The sequence below is a fragment of the Nicotiana attenuata genome, chromosome 3 (assembly GCF_001879085.1).
Source record: "Nicotiana attenuata strain UT chromosome 3, NIATTr2, whole genome shotgun sequence".
NCBI lineage: Eukaryota > Viridiplantae > Streptophyta > Magnoliopsida > Solanales > Solanaceae > Nicotiana > Nicotiana attenuata.
This window is the reverse complement of record NC_031991.1, coordinates 30,534,095-30,549,211: the sequence shown is the minus strand read 5'-3', so window position 1 is coordinate 30,549,211 and position 15,117 is coordinate 30,534,095. Positions and strand designations below refer to the sequence as shown.

Below are 15,117 nucleotides of genomic sequence, written 5' to 3'. Positions count from 1 at the left end.
GTTAGCCAACGGCTATTTTTGGCAACGGCCAAAATTGGCTTTTTTTTCCCCAACACCCCTACTCCCTAATTTATATTTTTAACCCCTAAATTTGTTCAAATACACTTTGGCCCTATTTTAAAACTATAAATACCTCATTTCATTCTTTCAATTTTCACTCAAACACTGTCATATCTCTCTAATTCTCTATCTCTATCTCTAATTGTAATTAACGTTCTAACACTCATATTAATTGTCGCATTTATTTTTATTATACTTGTTTTGCTATTTGTTTTAATTTTAATTATTTATAAAATAACTCCTAAATTAGTAGAAAAGTGTGTAATAGATTGACTAAGAGTAATGTTAAAGAGGGGGTCCTCATTTTGAAAAAAATACTAACTAGTACATGTTTAGGCATTACATACAAAAAACGTATAATCATGCTTTTCAAGGTTTTGCTAGAACAACTGTTAGAAATAATATTTGCGATGATGAAGGAAATAAAGACTTGCTGAAATATTAGAAGAGAAGAAACTTTCACCTTCCGAAAATAACTTAAGAAGACGACGATACCTATAGTGACATACTATCTATCGGAGACCGCATAGACGCAAAAGAACAAGTGCTACCAAGTTCAAACGAAGAACCAATAAAAGTTATTGAATTTTTTTCATCCATTAAAGTTTGTTTGTATTTGAATATAATTTTTTAAAAATTTAAAATTACCCCTAAATACCGGTACGGTAATCTAAAGTACCACACACTTAGGAGCGGTAGGGTACTAGTAAAAGTACCCTTACCCGCACCCTTAAATCCCCTTAAGAAAAGTACACTAAAGGAACCCTACCCTTCCCCGTACCCCTTAAATCCCCTTAAGAAAAGTACCGTAAAGGAACCCTCTCCTTACCCTAACCTTTCCTGCATCCTTAACCCTTAAGAACCCAATACCCTCCCCTTATCTCATATGCATACAGCTTGTAACAGATAATATTGTGGTTAATGCTTTCTTTGTGCAGTACATAAATTGTATATGATTCTTGTAAGCGGTCTTGAGAATACCTTCAGGAAAACCTTATAACAATGCCAGCACTCAATTGGATAGGATCATAGGAACACTGGAACAGCATTCTTGTAAACATACAAGATACTTAAAATATTAAGAGTAATCCACATTTTTAATCAAATTCTACAATATGCCTAAAACTATATTTTAAATACCCTTCTAGAGCTAGCCATACACATGCAATTCATCTATTTATCCTGCTAAAATATGGCTACTTTAATCCTGATTAGGTAGCAATCAAAACGACATCAGTTATCAAACTGGTCTTCTGATCTCTAGATTCACTTCATTTAAATATAGGTATCACTGTGCTCTGCTTAATCTAACTCTAAAGATGAGTTAAAGCACCAAAAAGAACTTAACGGGAACCAAGTTTTATTCGTTTATTCAGCTCGATCGAGAGTAGAGACGATCATCTTACAATGGTTTGCACAAAATCATGACAAATAAACATTTTTGAACATAACCCACAGAAAATCAAAGTAATGACGCGTATCTTCATTCCATTTTCTGCAGATCTTGCATCACGATAGGGCCTCCGAATCTCTGAGGAGAGGATGATGCTGGTGATGGAGACGAGGATGGGGATGTCTCTAGAAGAGGCCTTCCCGTTCCAATAAATGAAGTTCTCCTAGCACCTTGATGTGCAAATAGCATTCGAAATGTCCATTGGAGGACGTTTGGTGCGAAGACCCTATAGAGAAGGAAAATGTCGTACCAGCCTGGGTATTTCACATATGGATCTCCACGGCATGCCCCCGCTACAATCAACTTTGCAAATTCCTCCACTGAACTTCCGGATGCACGAACCTTAAATCCAAAGTCATATACAAACATTGTAATGTGATAGACATAACATCTTACCATAAATTACCAAAAAAGTACTTATATATTAAAATAAACTAAAATTGAAATCATCATAATTGAGAAGGAAACTATATACTGTTAATATACATAGGAGTGTCCATTTTCGCATGTCATATATTCCAGAATTTAGGAATTTTAGATTTCCGCATGAGAATCCTCAAGTAATTTCTGCGGAAAAAATCCCTATGTAATTAGCAGTTTTCTTGTAGCGTACAATCTTCAATCTGCAAAGAACTAACTCCCAACTATAAAATGGACAGTCCAATGTAGATCATTCCAACAACCTTGTATCAACTACTAGTTATAAAAATTAGAACTAGTGAGGCATTTATGCATATAATTTCTCCATAATCCATAATATCCCAAGTAACCGACCCCCTCCACTAGTGGAAGGGCGAGGTGCAGGGTAACAGATGCTTTGAAATGGAAGTGCTGTTTATGCCCGAAAACATCTATGACCAGAGCCGGAGATAGCATTTCAACCTTATGGGTTCTGGATTTTAGAATGATGACTTCAACCTGTTAATGACTGGGTTCTACATTTAATATTTGTCCGTATTTAATGAACTTCTTAACACAAAATATACGTTTTTTTTTCAAACTGGGTTCGGCCAAACCCGTAGCTTGGCTTCTACCTCGCGCCCCTTGTCTATGACCTATATTCTTTCCTGCTTGGAAAAGAAAAGCATGTGAACTTAACACATTGAAACAGGTAAGAGACCGTGATTCTGCTACTTAAAGCATGGGCGTTTTATGCATAAAAAAGTTCAGACATGTCCTCTTTCGCTGCTTTGAAAAGGAAAGCATGGAAGTTTGCAAATAGTAGCAGTGTGTTGGAGCAGACAGAGAATTTCATTTCTACAAAGAGAAGAGAATCTTACTTCCCTTTCTTCCTTCCACTGCATATCCGCACCTTCATCCATCATGAATTTTCCCCTTGTTATTTCAGTCCCTATCCATCCGTGTGTCGCTATTGTGATCCCGACATCATCCTTCACCTCTAACTTTAGGGTCTCATAAAAGTTTATAACTGCGGCTTTTGCTGCCTATTCAAAACGAAAGGGAAAAAATTAAGAAACTGAAAAGAAGCATACCACCAAAATGCTTTCTTTGCTAAGGTGAATTATGAACACCGACTCTGTGGCCAAAGGGGAAACGGAGGAGTCTCAAGAATGTTGAAAATGCAGCTTTAAAGCTCTGTATATGAAGTTGAATTCTTACTGAATATAAGCTCATTCTTGGCAAGGGTAACCAGTTCTCCACTGATGCATTCACAATGACTCGGCCTCTAGTTTGCCGCAGGTAAGGCAGAGCTACGTAGGTAGGATACACATTTCCCCAGAAATTGATATCCTAAAAAGAAGGAAAAACTTCACACTTCAAAATCATAGTTGAATTTGGAGTTAATACAGCATTTGAATGCGGTTTCATACAAATGAAATAGAATTTCTAACATTAGTAACTATGAATGATAAAAATAAGGTACGCCAAATACCATCAAAATGGGAAACACATTTGTATCCGTGGCTTCTTCCAGGTAGAAAGTATGTCCCAAGCTTACTGTGTTCACAAGATGATCCACTGCAAATAATGGAACAACAACTAAATATCAGCTAATCTTTTCATGAGAACTCGCTATTCTATATGATTAAAACATGTCATATACATTATAACGCTGTTTTTATTCAAGGTTAATAGTCTCATTCTCCCAAGGACAATTGAACAAATTTCTAACTGAAAGCAGATACAGAAGTATTCACTCTTTTAGAAACTGAAAACTTGAACATTTGAAACCACTATTAAAATTTCTTTAAGTAACAAACCTCTTGATTTCAAAATAGGATGAGGTGTTACAAAAGAACTTGAAATTAATTTTTTGGCTAATGAGGAAGTAGGATAGTTCGAGCAAAACAGAGGTTAGTAGTCAACAAAATCAGAGTCTATCTGTAGATAATATGTGCTTCTGATTATTTCTGCTTGAAGGAATGAAATGAAATAACCTCGAAATAGCATTTCAAATATGGTTTTAAGTTGACCAAGCCTATATAATTACCTAGTGATAATACACAATGGAATAGAGACATAAAGAAACTCTGTCTGGATCAAGGATGGTTATAGGGGAAGGTGGCTCAATTGTCAAAAATTTCTTTGTTCATATCAATTAAAGCGTCGGCATATGTACCTTGAGACCCCTACTCCATTCAAATCTTGTAATACATCAGAGATCAGCTTGCACTAGGGAACCTCATCTAATAACATTAATAACAAAACAAGACAAATATATTACTTGGACTTACCGCGCCCATAAAAGTTTACAGTCTCAGTGATGAATTTCCTACAATCATCTTCTTTGACAACATCTGCAGCCGTTATCAGGACATTTTTTGCACCTAGCTGCCTAGCTTTCTCACGGATTCCCCAGAGTCTATTTTCTCTCCTTGCAACCAAGACAAGATTTGTTCTCCTCTTTGCGTATTCATATGCAATTTGCTAACATCACAGAGCACAAGATCAAGAATCAAGTACTTTTTAAATATCGTTCATGCACCAAAAAAGCAATTCACAAAAGATTAGTGAGAAGAAAAGTATAAAATAGCTCTGCTTGCAGCTATAACAACCCGAGTAATGAACTACTTACATAAAAATAATTGTATAGGTATCTTTTAGGTGAAGTGCCAGTTTATTCTAAATGTCTTATTTTAAAGCAATACTCTTTCTTCTTGCATAAAAAGGAGAAGGGCTTTAGCAAAAGCATTCAAATAAAACCTATGTAAACTGCAATATTGTCATAGTAGGTCATAATTTATAACTTTGGACCAATAATGATAGCTCAATCTGAAAATGAAAGATGACCCTCCAATCTCAATTGTGCTAAAGTTTAAGGCGTCCTCTTGAAAAGAACAATCATAGATCGATGATAGTCAATTACTTTTCAGATATCACTAGGGGTGGCAACCGGGCAGGTCGGGTCGGATATGAGCGGGTCAAAACGGGTAATTTTTAAAACGGATAAATTATTCGATCCAACCCGTATTTGAGACGGATAAAAAATGGATTTATCCGGCGGGTAATATGGATATCCATATTATCCATGGCTTTTTAAATATGATCACTTGTGAGAGAATTCCTTGTCTTCCAAACTTGAGGAACTCCAATTTGAGGCTTTACAAATGTAAAAGTTAAACATATTAGTTATCCATTTGGTTAACCATTTTCTAAGTGGATAATATGGTTCTTTATCCATATTCGACCCGTTTTTAAATGGTTCATTATCCAACCCTTTTTTTGATGGATAATATGGGTGGATAACTGTTTTCTTTTAACCATTTTACCACCTCTAGATATCACTATATGAAGTTCTGCTAGTTCACCAAATCATGATTCCCTTATTCCATCAACTTTACCAAATACAATGACTAGTCAAAAGAGAAAGGGAACACTTCTAAACATGCATAGAAACACCAGAGTTATAAATTCCAGTTTGGTCAAGGTAAAGTTAATGCAGTGTAATTTTACAAACTCCCCTTAGAGCTTGTTTGGAAAGCCACCTTGGAAATGGATTTGGGTGTAATTGGGTGTAATTACACAGTTTGGCATGTTTGTTTGGCCAAGTAATTACTTGGTCAGCATGGAATTGGGTGTAATTGGAGGGGTGTAATTACACTCTCCAATTCTCAAAGGGGAGGTGAGAATTGGTGGTAATTACATTGTGTAATTACAAGGTTGCTTTTTAGTTTCTTTCCTTTTTGTTTTTTATTTTAATTTATTTTCTTTATAACTTTTTGTTTCTATTATTTTAATTTTATTTTTACTTTTTAATTTCTTTTGAAATTTTAAAATATATTTTTCTTTGTACATTATTTATCTTTTATAGGCATATATTTATTATATTAACTTTTAAGTTTTGATAATTACTTAATTTGAAATTTAATCTAATTGTGTAATTACACTTGTGCAACCAAACAGTAAACTTGTAATTACACTATGACAAACAAACAGATCGTTGTAATTACACAACTGTGTAATTACTACCCTAGTAATTACACCAATTCCAATTATAGGGTGACTTTCCAAACAGACTCTTACGGTCAAGTGGCTTTCACCTCCTCTGGCGCGCCCTAGCCGAGCGGTCTTTTACATAAGCCAATTTGAAGTTATTCTATAGACTAGGCGACAAGGTAAAAGTCACTGGGATAAGGTGGTTCAAGAGGTTTTTGTCATTAGCTATAAATGTGATTAGCTAAGGTTTTTTAACCAAATTTTGTCTTTGTAATTATTGCAATGTGCATTAGACATATATAACCTACAAATAAGGTTTGTTTATGTAAGAGAAGTGAAAGCTAAATTGACATTTGGCTCTAGAGTTTCTACTTTTTCTACTTTCTAGTAGTCTTAGATAGCATGCAGTTTAAGTTCTTGAAGAAATGTTAAAGAAAAACGAAAAAGAAAGTGCTATCTCGATCCCAAATGAAGTATTAACATGTTCCTGCTTGAAAGATCACAAATATAGAGAATCAGAATTCTGATCAGAAGGGGGTTGATGTTTTGAGTTACCTCGCCAATACCAGAAGAAGCACCAGTGATAATAACAACTTTATCCTCCATATCATCACCAAAGAAAGTGTTGTAAAGCCATTCACATGTGTTGATGAAAGTCAAAGCTGGCCATGCACATGCCAACATCACCAAACTTGCTGGTGGTACCACAAAATTCAGCACTGAATTCACCAATTCCATTAATTCCTTTTATATATAATAACCTCTCTTTTCCAATTAATTCCTTCAATTCACAAAAACTGAAGAAAAATCAGTGCAGTTTGGGGGTGGGTTATGGATAGGTCAAGATTTTAGTGTAGGAATAGGAATTAGATAAACACTAAAGCTGATAGTGCATGCAAATGAGAGAGGGTATTGAACACGTGGTATGAGGTGCTGAGAGAGTTTGTGACGAATGGAGGACTTGTTTTTTCGGAACTACTTGCATGCTCATATCAGTTACAGTACTAATTTTCTTCCATTGGAGATTTTTTTTTTTTTTTTTTTTTTTTTTTTTTTTTTTTTTTTTTTTTTTGTATTTACTAGTCGCTGGATACGTATTTCATTCTAACAAATACAAATATTTCTTCGGTTGTACTTCTTTATATATCTTTTTACCATGCTATATTGTTTTATTTATACTATTCAAATTGTTTGGATGATAAAATTCAATGCAACAAAGTATTATTCGAACAACTTTAAATTTGCAACTCTAATATGTATAAAAGATTCAACTTGACAATCTTATTAATTTTTAATCTTTGAACGATGACACACACATCAATTACGGTTGCCATTGCTTCACAAAACTTCAATCAATTTATTATGATATTCAGTTGATCATTGTCAATTTCATTTTATAAATATGCAAATGATAGAAACTAGGAGTCCACCAAACAGTATAGAGAATCAGATTCTCTATCAGTTCCCACAGTACGCATCACATAATAAAGAACACACAATATGTACGTGGAATAACTCTATTACAAAGGTGCACACTTGACTAACTCTAGTCAAACAACCAAAAGCAATAATGATTTCAACGATGTCCTACTAAATGCTTCCAAAAAGCCGTGTAGGAATTACAAGTAAATAGCACAAGACAAAGACACAACAATACTAAGGACACAAGACATTCAATGTTGGGATTCGGTCCTTTATTTTGTAGCTGCTTTGTCCTTTAATGGACCCGAGGGAAACAGAGGTGGATGCACACTTGAGAGAATGTATGTCTTGTAATTGCAAATGTTAGGTCAAATCCTTGTAACATGTTGTATATATATGAGAGATCATTTCAGGTCTCTAGCAAAATGCAGTTGCTGCTGTACTGTTGCAAGTACAGTGCATCAGCTTTAACAATTGTAGAGTTGACTTGCGCGATAATCTAGGGACATGATCATATCTATTCCCTGTGCAGTTCCCTTGTATGTTTTCCTTGAGAATAAAGACAGACAACAGGGTATGTTTTAGTGAGTACAAGGGACCTGATTGTGTCATGTTCCTATTTGGTTCTTTCATGAAGTTTGACAAATCATCAAAATCAGATTCGAATAACTTATCAATTTTCTCCTTTTTGATGGTTCCTCCTACGAATCAGACAACCTTCCCTTTGAGGCCCTGAGAACCAGTTTCATCCCCTTCAATTTTCTTCCCTCTTTTGGCATCATTAAACGAATTAGACATGCATATGCAAAACGAAGTCCATCAACATTAACTCATGCCACTTGTGTGCACACAATATGACCAAAAACAGAACACAAAAGCATAACATTGCATAAAATAGGCAACCATGCCTCATTAATTATAAGAGAGAAGGAAAACACAGGAGTACAATACCATAATCACACAAATATTACAAATCAAAAAGCTTAATGTACCACAGTCAATAATTAGAATCAACAAAAAGGACAGGACTAGGAGAGGACAGGGAAAAGGTGCAAAAACAGAGGACACTGGATTGGAGACAAGAAGAATTAGGGAGCAAGAGCCTTGATGAGACTATCCATTCGAGCATTTGCAACCCTTTGATCATTGATCAGCTGCTCCTTCAGGTTCTCCACTTGTATCCTCAGCTCAGCATTCTCAGCCTTCAGACGGGAAACCTCTTTTCCCTAAGCACTGCAGGAACCGGGTTCCTTTCTTGATTGAGTGAGCTTAGACTCTATAATGGAATTTTGTGCTTTCAGATGCTTAATCTCTTCATTGGCAGCCTCCTGAGCATCGATCAGCTGAGAGATAGTGGAGTTGCTTACTACTCCTCCCTTTTTCACCACACACTCACACTCTTCCAAAGTGTTCATAGTGAACATTTGAATTCTTATCCCTACAGAGGCTTTTCCAAAAGGAACCTCAAAGTGTTCAAAAACCTTGGTGAGAAGAAACCCATAGGGGAGACTATGATTACCATCCTTGAAGTCTGCCATCTTCAGCATATGTTCAATCATAATCCCAGGCAGACTGATGTAAGAGTAAGAGTCCAGTGCTTCCAGAAGAACCAGGTCCACAATGGAGGTGATAAACCTCCTTTCAGCCCTGGGCAACATCACCTTGTTTACCAACTCAAACAACAACTGGTATTCTGGCTGAAGGGCCTTCTTGTGTACTCTTTCCCCCATCTGAACTGCTTGCTTCTTGATAAACAATTTTTTAAAGTTAGGGGAATTAGTTCCCTCCACAATCTTCAGCCCAGCAGTAGGCATATCAAGAATCTCATCAAGAGCTACCTTATCCACGACAAAGTCTTTTCCGTTTACCTTCAAACAGAGTGTATCCCCATCTACCACAAACATGTCAGCAAAGAAGCTTCTCACCTCATTTTCATAAACTTTGGATTTTTTTGTTTCAAAGAGATGGGTCCACTTCTGGACAGGAAAAAGGTGTAAAACAGAGGACACTGGATCGGAGACAAGAAGAATTAGGGAGCAAGAGCCTTGATGCGACTAACCATTCGAGCATTTGCAGCCCTTTGATCATTGATCAGCTGCTCCTTCAGGTTCTCTACTTGTATCCTCAGCTCGGCATTCTCAGCCTTCAAACAGGAAACCTCTTTTCCCTAAGCATTAGAGGAACCGGGTTCCTTGCTTGCTTGTGTGAGCTTAGACTCCAGAATGGAATTTTGTGCTTTCAGACGCTTAATCTCTTCATTGGCAGCTCCTGAGCGTCGATCAGCTGAGAGATAGTGGAGTTGCTTCCTACTCCTCCCTTCTTCACCACACACTCACACTCTTCCAAAGTGTTCATAATGAACATTTGCTTTCTTATTCCTACAGAGGCTTTTCCAAAAGGAACTCAAAGTGTTCAAAAACCTTGGTGAGAATAGGGGAGACTATGATTACCATCCTTGAAGTCTGCCATCTTCAGCATATGTTCAATCATAATCCCAGGCAGACTGATGTAAGAGTAAGAGTCCAGTGCTTCCAGAAGAACCAAGTCCACAATGGAGGTGATAAACCTTCTTTCAGCCCTGGGCAACATCACCTTGTTTACCAACTCAAACAATAACTGGTATTCTGGCTGAAGGGCCTTCTTGTATACTCTTTCCCCCATCTGAACTGCTTGCTTCTTGATATTTTTTTAAGTCAGGGGAATCAGTTCCCTCCACAGTCTTCAACCCAGTAGTAGGCACATCAAGAATCTCACCAAGAGCTACCTTATCTATGACACAGTCTTTTCCGTTTACCTTCAAATGGAGTGTATCCCCATCTACCACAAACATGTCAGCATAGAAGCTTCTTACCTCATTTTCATAAACTTTGGAATATTTGGTTTCAAAGAGATGGGTCCACTTCTGGAACTCCAAAATTTCTACCAGATGTCACATGGCTGGTTGTTCAAGGATATCAGGATCAAAGACTCAACCCCCCAGAACCTTTTGCTTCTTCAGATTAGCCTTTCTCTCTAACTCGGATAATTCAACCCTTGGCCTCTTGGAGGAACCAGCTTCCTCACTAGTACTCTGCCTCTTTCTGAGAGGCTTCTTCTTATCTACTTTCTCTTTCTCCGTTGCTCCTTCCTCCTCTATTTCATCGTCCTTTTTACTGCAAGTTCCTTTTCAAATATTGTCTTCTTCTGCTTGGCAGCAATGGTTTTTTTTGAATTTTTCTTGGAAAAAAGAGCAGGTTCCTTAATAGGCTCATCATCATCCACCTCTACTACATTAGCAGGAGGCACGTCCTCCTTATCAATCAACCGACTTTTCACAAGCCTCTTTCTTTTCATCTTTTTCTTATTTACTTTCAAAGCACTGTCAAGTGCAACCTTTTTCTGTTGTCTAGTGGTGGGGGCATTTGGGGATAGAATCCTTTGTGGCTTTCCTCCCACCCCTAGCAACTATCAACTGTATTACAGGCAGATTATCAATGTCATTTTCACTATCACCAGACTCACCCTCAGACAGAGGCGAATCCACCTCATAAATTATGGTGCACTTGCACCCATCCTGTTTGGAGCTATAAGCTATACTTTCAATATAATTTCCTGAAAATTTTGTTGTATAGTGCAGGGTGAACCCATGGTCAAAAGTGGGCGTTGGGTCCCAAGGTTTCAGACCCTATGTCCAGACATTCGATTTTTCTTTTGAGTTCGTCTTTCTTTCTCTTTCTCTTACCCTTTCTTTTCATTTCTCTTTTCTCTTTGACTTCAACCAATTTGATAAATTCTCTTCATGGTAAATTATAGATTAAGGATTCTAATATTAGCTAATGATTATTTCTAGTTGAGATTTATTTTTATCTTAAACTACTCTAACTTTGTTTTACAATAAATTATTTATGTGACTAAAAGGTTAGTTACGCAGTATATGATAAAACGTGCTTCATATCTTTTTATTCCAATCAAATTTTTTTTGGTAAGCAACTCACATACAAAGAATTAACCATATGCTCTTAAGGCTTTTTGATATCTTTATGTTTCTTTTTGAATTAAAACATGCAAAAGTTTAAACTTTTACGGCATTACTTTGTCATTAATATTCTACGTACCTTAAGTTTCTCTTTGCTTTGACACAGTAAGAACCAAATCAATTTAAGACCATATTATTCAATAAGTATATAATATTAATGATACAAATAAAAATTATGATTTATCAAGTATGAAGTTTATTATTTAGATAATGTGCAAAATTGATTAGTTGTAAAACACTATGACAAGTATCAACTTTAGTTAAAGTTAATGGTGCACCCATGATATTAAAATCATGGATCCGCCTCTGTCCTCAGACACAGACTTCATTTCTGGGTAACTAATATCCAATGGAATATTTACAGGGTGGTCAAAAGGGGTAGCGTCAGCACTATCCAGGGAATATCTTGTAGAACCATGAGTTTCATCCCAAGTAGGATCAAACTCCCCTTGGGCAGAGGAACTAGGTCCCTCTATTGGTTCCCTTGTGGTACTGACGAGTACGTGTTCCCCTTGACGCCTTCCCCGTTCCCCTTGACGCCTTCCTCATTACCCTGTTCATCCCCCTGACTCAGTGGTTATCCACCACCAACATTAGACACAGAATCCTTAGCCAATTTCTTCTCACCAACAGGCTTTTTCTCAAGAGAAACAAAGCCTTCCTTGAGTGTATCACTCACACTTTCACCCTCTGCACCCAAAATTTTTATAACAATAAAAGGGGATGGAAGATTACCTGATGTAGAAATAACCCCTTCAACACTTTGAACCCCAGAAGTTTTAGATGCATGTGACCCCTCAGCAACGCAAGAACCTGATTTTTCATCCACTCTTCCTTCCTCAATATGCTGGCTTGACACCTTAACCCCTTTATCCCCTTTAACAATTTCTTCTGTGGTTTGAAGGAGTCGAGAAGTAGAGGTAGTTCGTTCTGAGTCTGTCACGCCCCAAACTTGGGGAGCGTGACCGGTGCTCAACCGAGATAACTCGGACGAGCAAGCCTGTTAGATTTTCTTCTACCCAACCTCATCCATGAATAAAGAGAGAATATATCTCATTAAGTAGACACTGAGGGAATTTCATTAACAACCCCAATTTCTATTTCCATTATTAACTCCATTTTTAAGTCTCAAAATACATACACTTTCATAGCGGGCGTGGAACAAGTGATTCAAATACATCATGACAATTTAACTTTCCCAACATCAATACACAACCCACATTATTTCTACGGATCCTCTAATAGATACAAAAGAATATTATGATAGTGCTGGCAACAAGGCCCTGGCTATACTTCAAACGCAATAAGTGGGGAACAAAAGATACATGACCCTGAATGAAGTGGGGCTCACCAAGTCAGCTGGAAAGAGAATATACCGCTATCACTGATCAATGTCGCTTGCTATGGAACCACCTACATCCATTAAAGATGCAGCGCCTCCGACAAAAGGGACGTTAGTACTGTCGAATAGTACTAGTATATATGACTAAACACCTTCTCAAAAGAACAAGCAGTAATGCAAGTAAGGACAATCATAACATCATTTAAAGCCTCAAATAATTACCAAATATTAGATTAGGAATAAGATAAGTGTTCAAATAAATTTCCGTATTTTAAGTTGGAAAATCTTTAGTACCGATATACCATTGTTCACCATTTCGATTACAATTTCCAACAAAGTTACCACCATGTGTGCGGCATGGCATCCGATCACGACCCTATCGGCTAGGCCGTCTCATGTGAGACATCAACCACAATTACAATTTCAATTACAATTTCCAATACAGTCACCACCATGTGTGCGGCATGGCATCCAATCGTGATCCGATCGACTAGGCCGTCTCATGCGAGACATCAACCAAATCACAATTTTAATTACAATTTCTAACACAATCACCACCATGTGTGCGGCATCGCGTCCGATCACGACCCGATTGGCTAGGCCGTCTCATGCGAGATATCAACCATTTCTATCAATCATCACATTTCATACTTTTTTCACACCTTTTCATTTTACTGGCACTAGTGGTCACAATTGTAATATCCTCTTTTTATTTGGCATGTTGGCCGTATTTCATATTTCATATTTCATGGTCACCTTTTTCACTTTCAACATCATCATGGATATCCAAAAAACAAGGCATTTCCATTCAAGATATCAGGTACACATAATATTTACGTGAGAAACTCCCAGCTCACGTGATTAAAAACCACGACCTACCCTAGTAGGATTTCAACTTCACTAACTAAGCAAACTTTAGATTAAAACCTATTGCAATCTAGGAATTAAACTCTCAATCCCTCACCTTTTACAATAACTCTATTGTAAGCTCTTTGTAATAACTCTCTTACAAAGCTACATACTTGACTAACTCTAGTCAAACAACCAAAAGCAATAATGGTTTCAATAATCCTACTAAATGCTTCTAAAAAGCTATGTAGGAATTACAAGTAAATAGCATAAGACAAAGACACAACAATACTAAAGGACACAAGACATATTCAATGCTGGGATCTGCTACTTTGTTTTGTAGCTGCTTTGCACCTGAGGGAAATGGAGGCGGCTGCACACTTAAGAGAATGTATGTTTTGTAATTGCAAGTGTTAGGTCAAATCCTTGTAACATGTTGTATATTGTGAGCACGTGATTTTTGCCCTAAGCAATAATTCCCAAAATTTCAAACAAAACAATTTCTTTAGTATTTTATAATTTTTTGTGAATTTTGTGGCATTTTTTTGGTAATTGTTGCATTTTTATTTGTGCATTTTAATTCATATAAAAATATAAAAATATGCATTTTTTGCATTTAGGGATTTAATTTCACAATTTTAGTATTAATTAGGTATTAATTAGTTTTAGAACAAAATTTAAAGAAAATTGCAAAAAATAGTTTCTTTGCACTTTTAATTGTTAAATGTTGCATTTATCTTTAAATAGAGTTTTAAATAATTTTAGGAGTTAAATAGTTTAATTAGGTCTTTGTTGTATTTTAGCATTTTATAAAATCAGAAAATATAAAATACAAAATGAAAGCAAAACAAAAATGAAAAAGGAACAATTAAAAATAAAAGTAAAAGTAGGGGCTTTAGATAAGAAAGACCAAAATTAGGGCCAAAATTGGACCTAGCCCAAATCAAACCCCCCCCCCCCCAGATCCGCCTGTTAGCCCAAAACCCACACTATTAACCCGATCCAGGTCCGCCCCCCCCTAAACAACGTCGTTTAGTAACTTTCAATCAGGACCGTCGAGGTTTTTTAATCTAACAGTCCTGAAGCCTAGATTACTAAGTATATATATGTCCAAACCCCACCCCACCCCCCTATCCGGTCATCTCTCTCACCCCCCCTGTATACACCACCACTCCACCTCCGTTCTCCGCCGTCTGCCGCCGGCCGGAAATCGTCTCCGCCGACGGCGATTATCCAATCAACCCCATTTTACACCTTAGACTCCCCTTCACCTCCTCTTTCCAAATATCCAATTAATTTTCTTCGAATCCTCGCCAAACCTCTCGAATCTGGAATCAAAGAGAGGCGGTCAAAACCCTAACTTACCCAAAAATCCCAAAATTTACACCCTAAATTCCCCAGCCTCCTCTCATTCCAAATACCAACCCTTTTTCTCTCAAACCTTAGCCAAATCTTCTGAATACCAAATCGGAATCCAAACCCTAATTTTTCTTAAAAATCAAGATTCTGTGAATGTTCTTGGCGCAAATTGATTTTGTTCGTTCGTTCCCTATGGGAACATACGATCAATATCAGTTT

General features: G+C 36.9%; 1 protein-coding gene across 1 annotated transcript; it reads right to left on the bottom strand.

Annotated features, from left to right (window-relative positions):
* On the bottom strand, window positions 1,388–6,871 carry LOC109223468 (11-beta-hydroxysteroid dehydrogenase-like 5). Its single transcript, XM_019387796.1, has 6 exons — window positions 6,467–6,871; window positions 4,210–4,402; window positions 3,408–3,493; window positions 3,134–3,265; window positions 2,794–2,958; window positions 1,388–1,855 (listed from the first exon to the last, which is right to left on the bottom strand). The coding sequence occupies exons 1-6, from the start codon at window positions 6,647–6,649 to the stop codon at window positions 1,544–1,546; spliced, it is 1,071 nt and encodes a 356-aa protein (XP_019243341.1). The 5' UTR covers window positions 6,650–6,871; the 3' UTR covers window positions 1,388–1,543.

Coding starts and splice junctions, on each gene's coding strand:
- LOC109223468 (XM_019387796.1), bottom strand. CDS start 6,649: ATGGAATTGGTGAATTCAGTGCTGAATTTTGTGGTACCACCAGCAAGT. Junction 4,403..6,466: donor CTTCTTCTGGTATTGGCGAG/GTAACTCAAAAC, acceptor CTGTGATGTTAG/CAAATTGCATATGAATACGC. Junction 2,959..3,133: donor CAAGAATGAGCTTATATTCA/GTAAGAATTCAA, acceptor CGTTTTGAATAG/GCAGCAAAAGCCGCAGTTAT.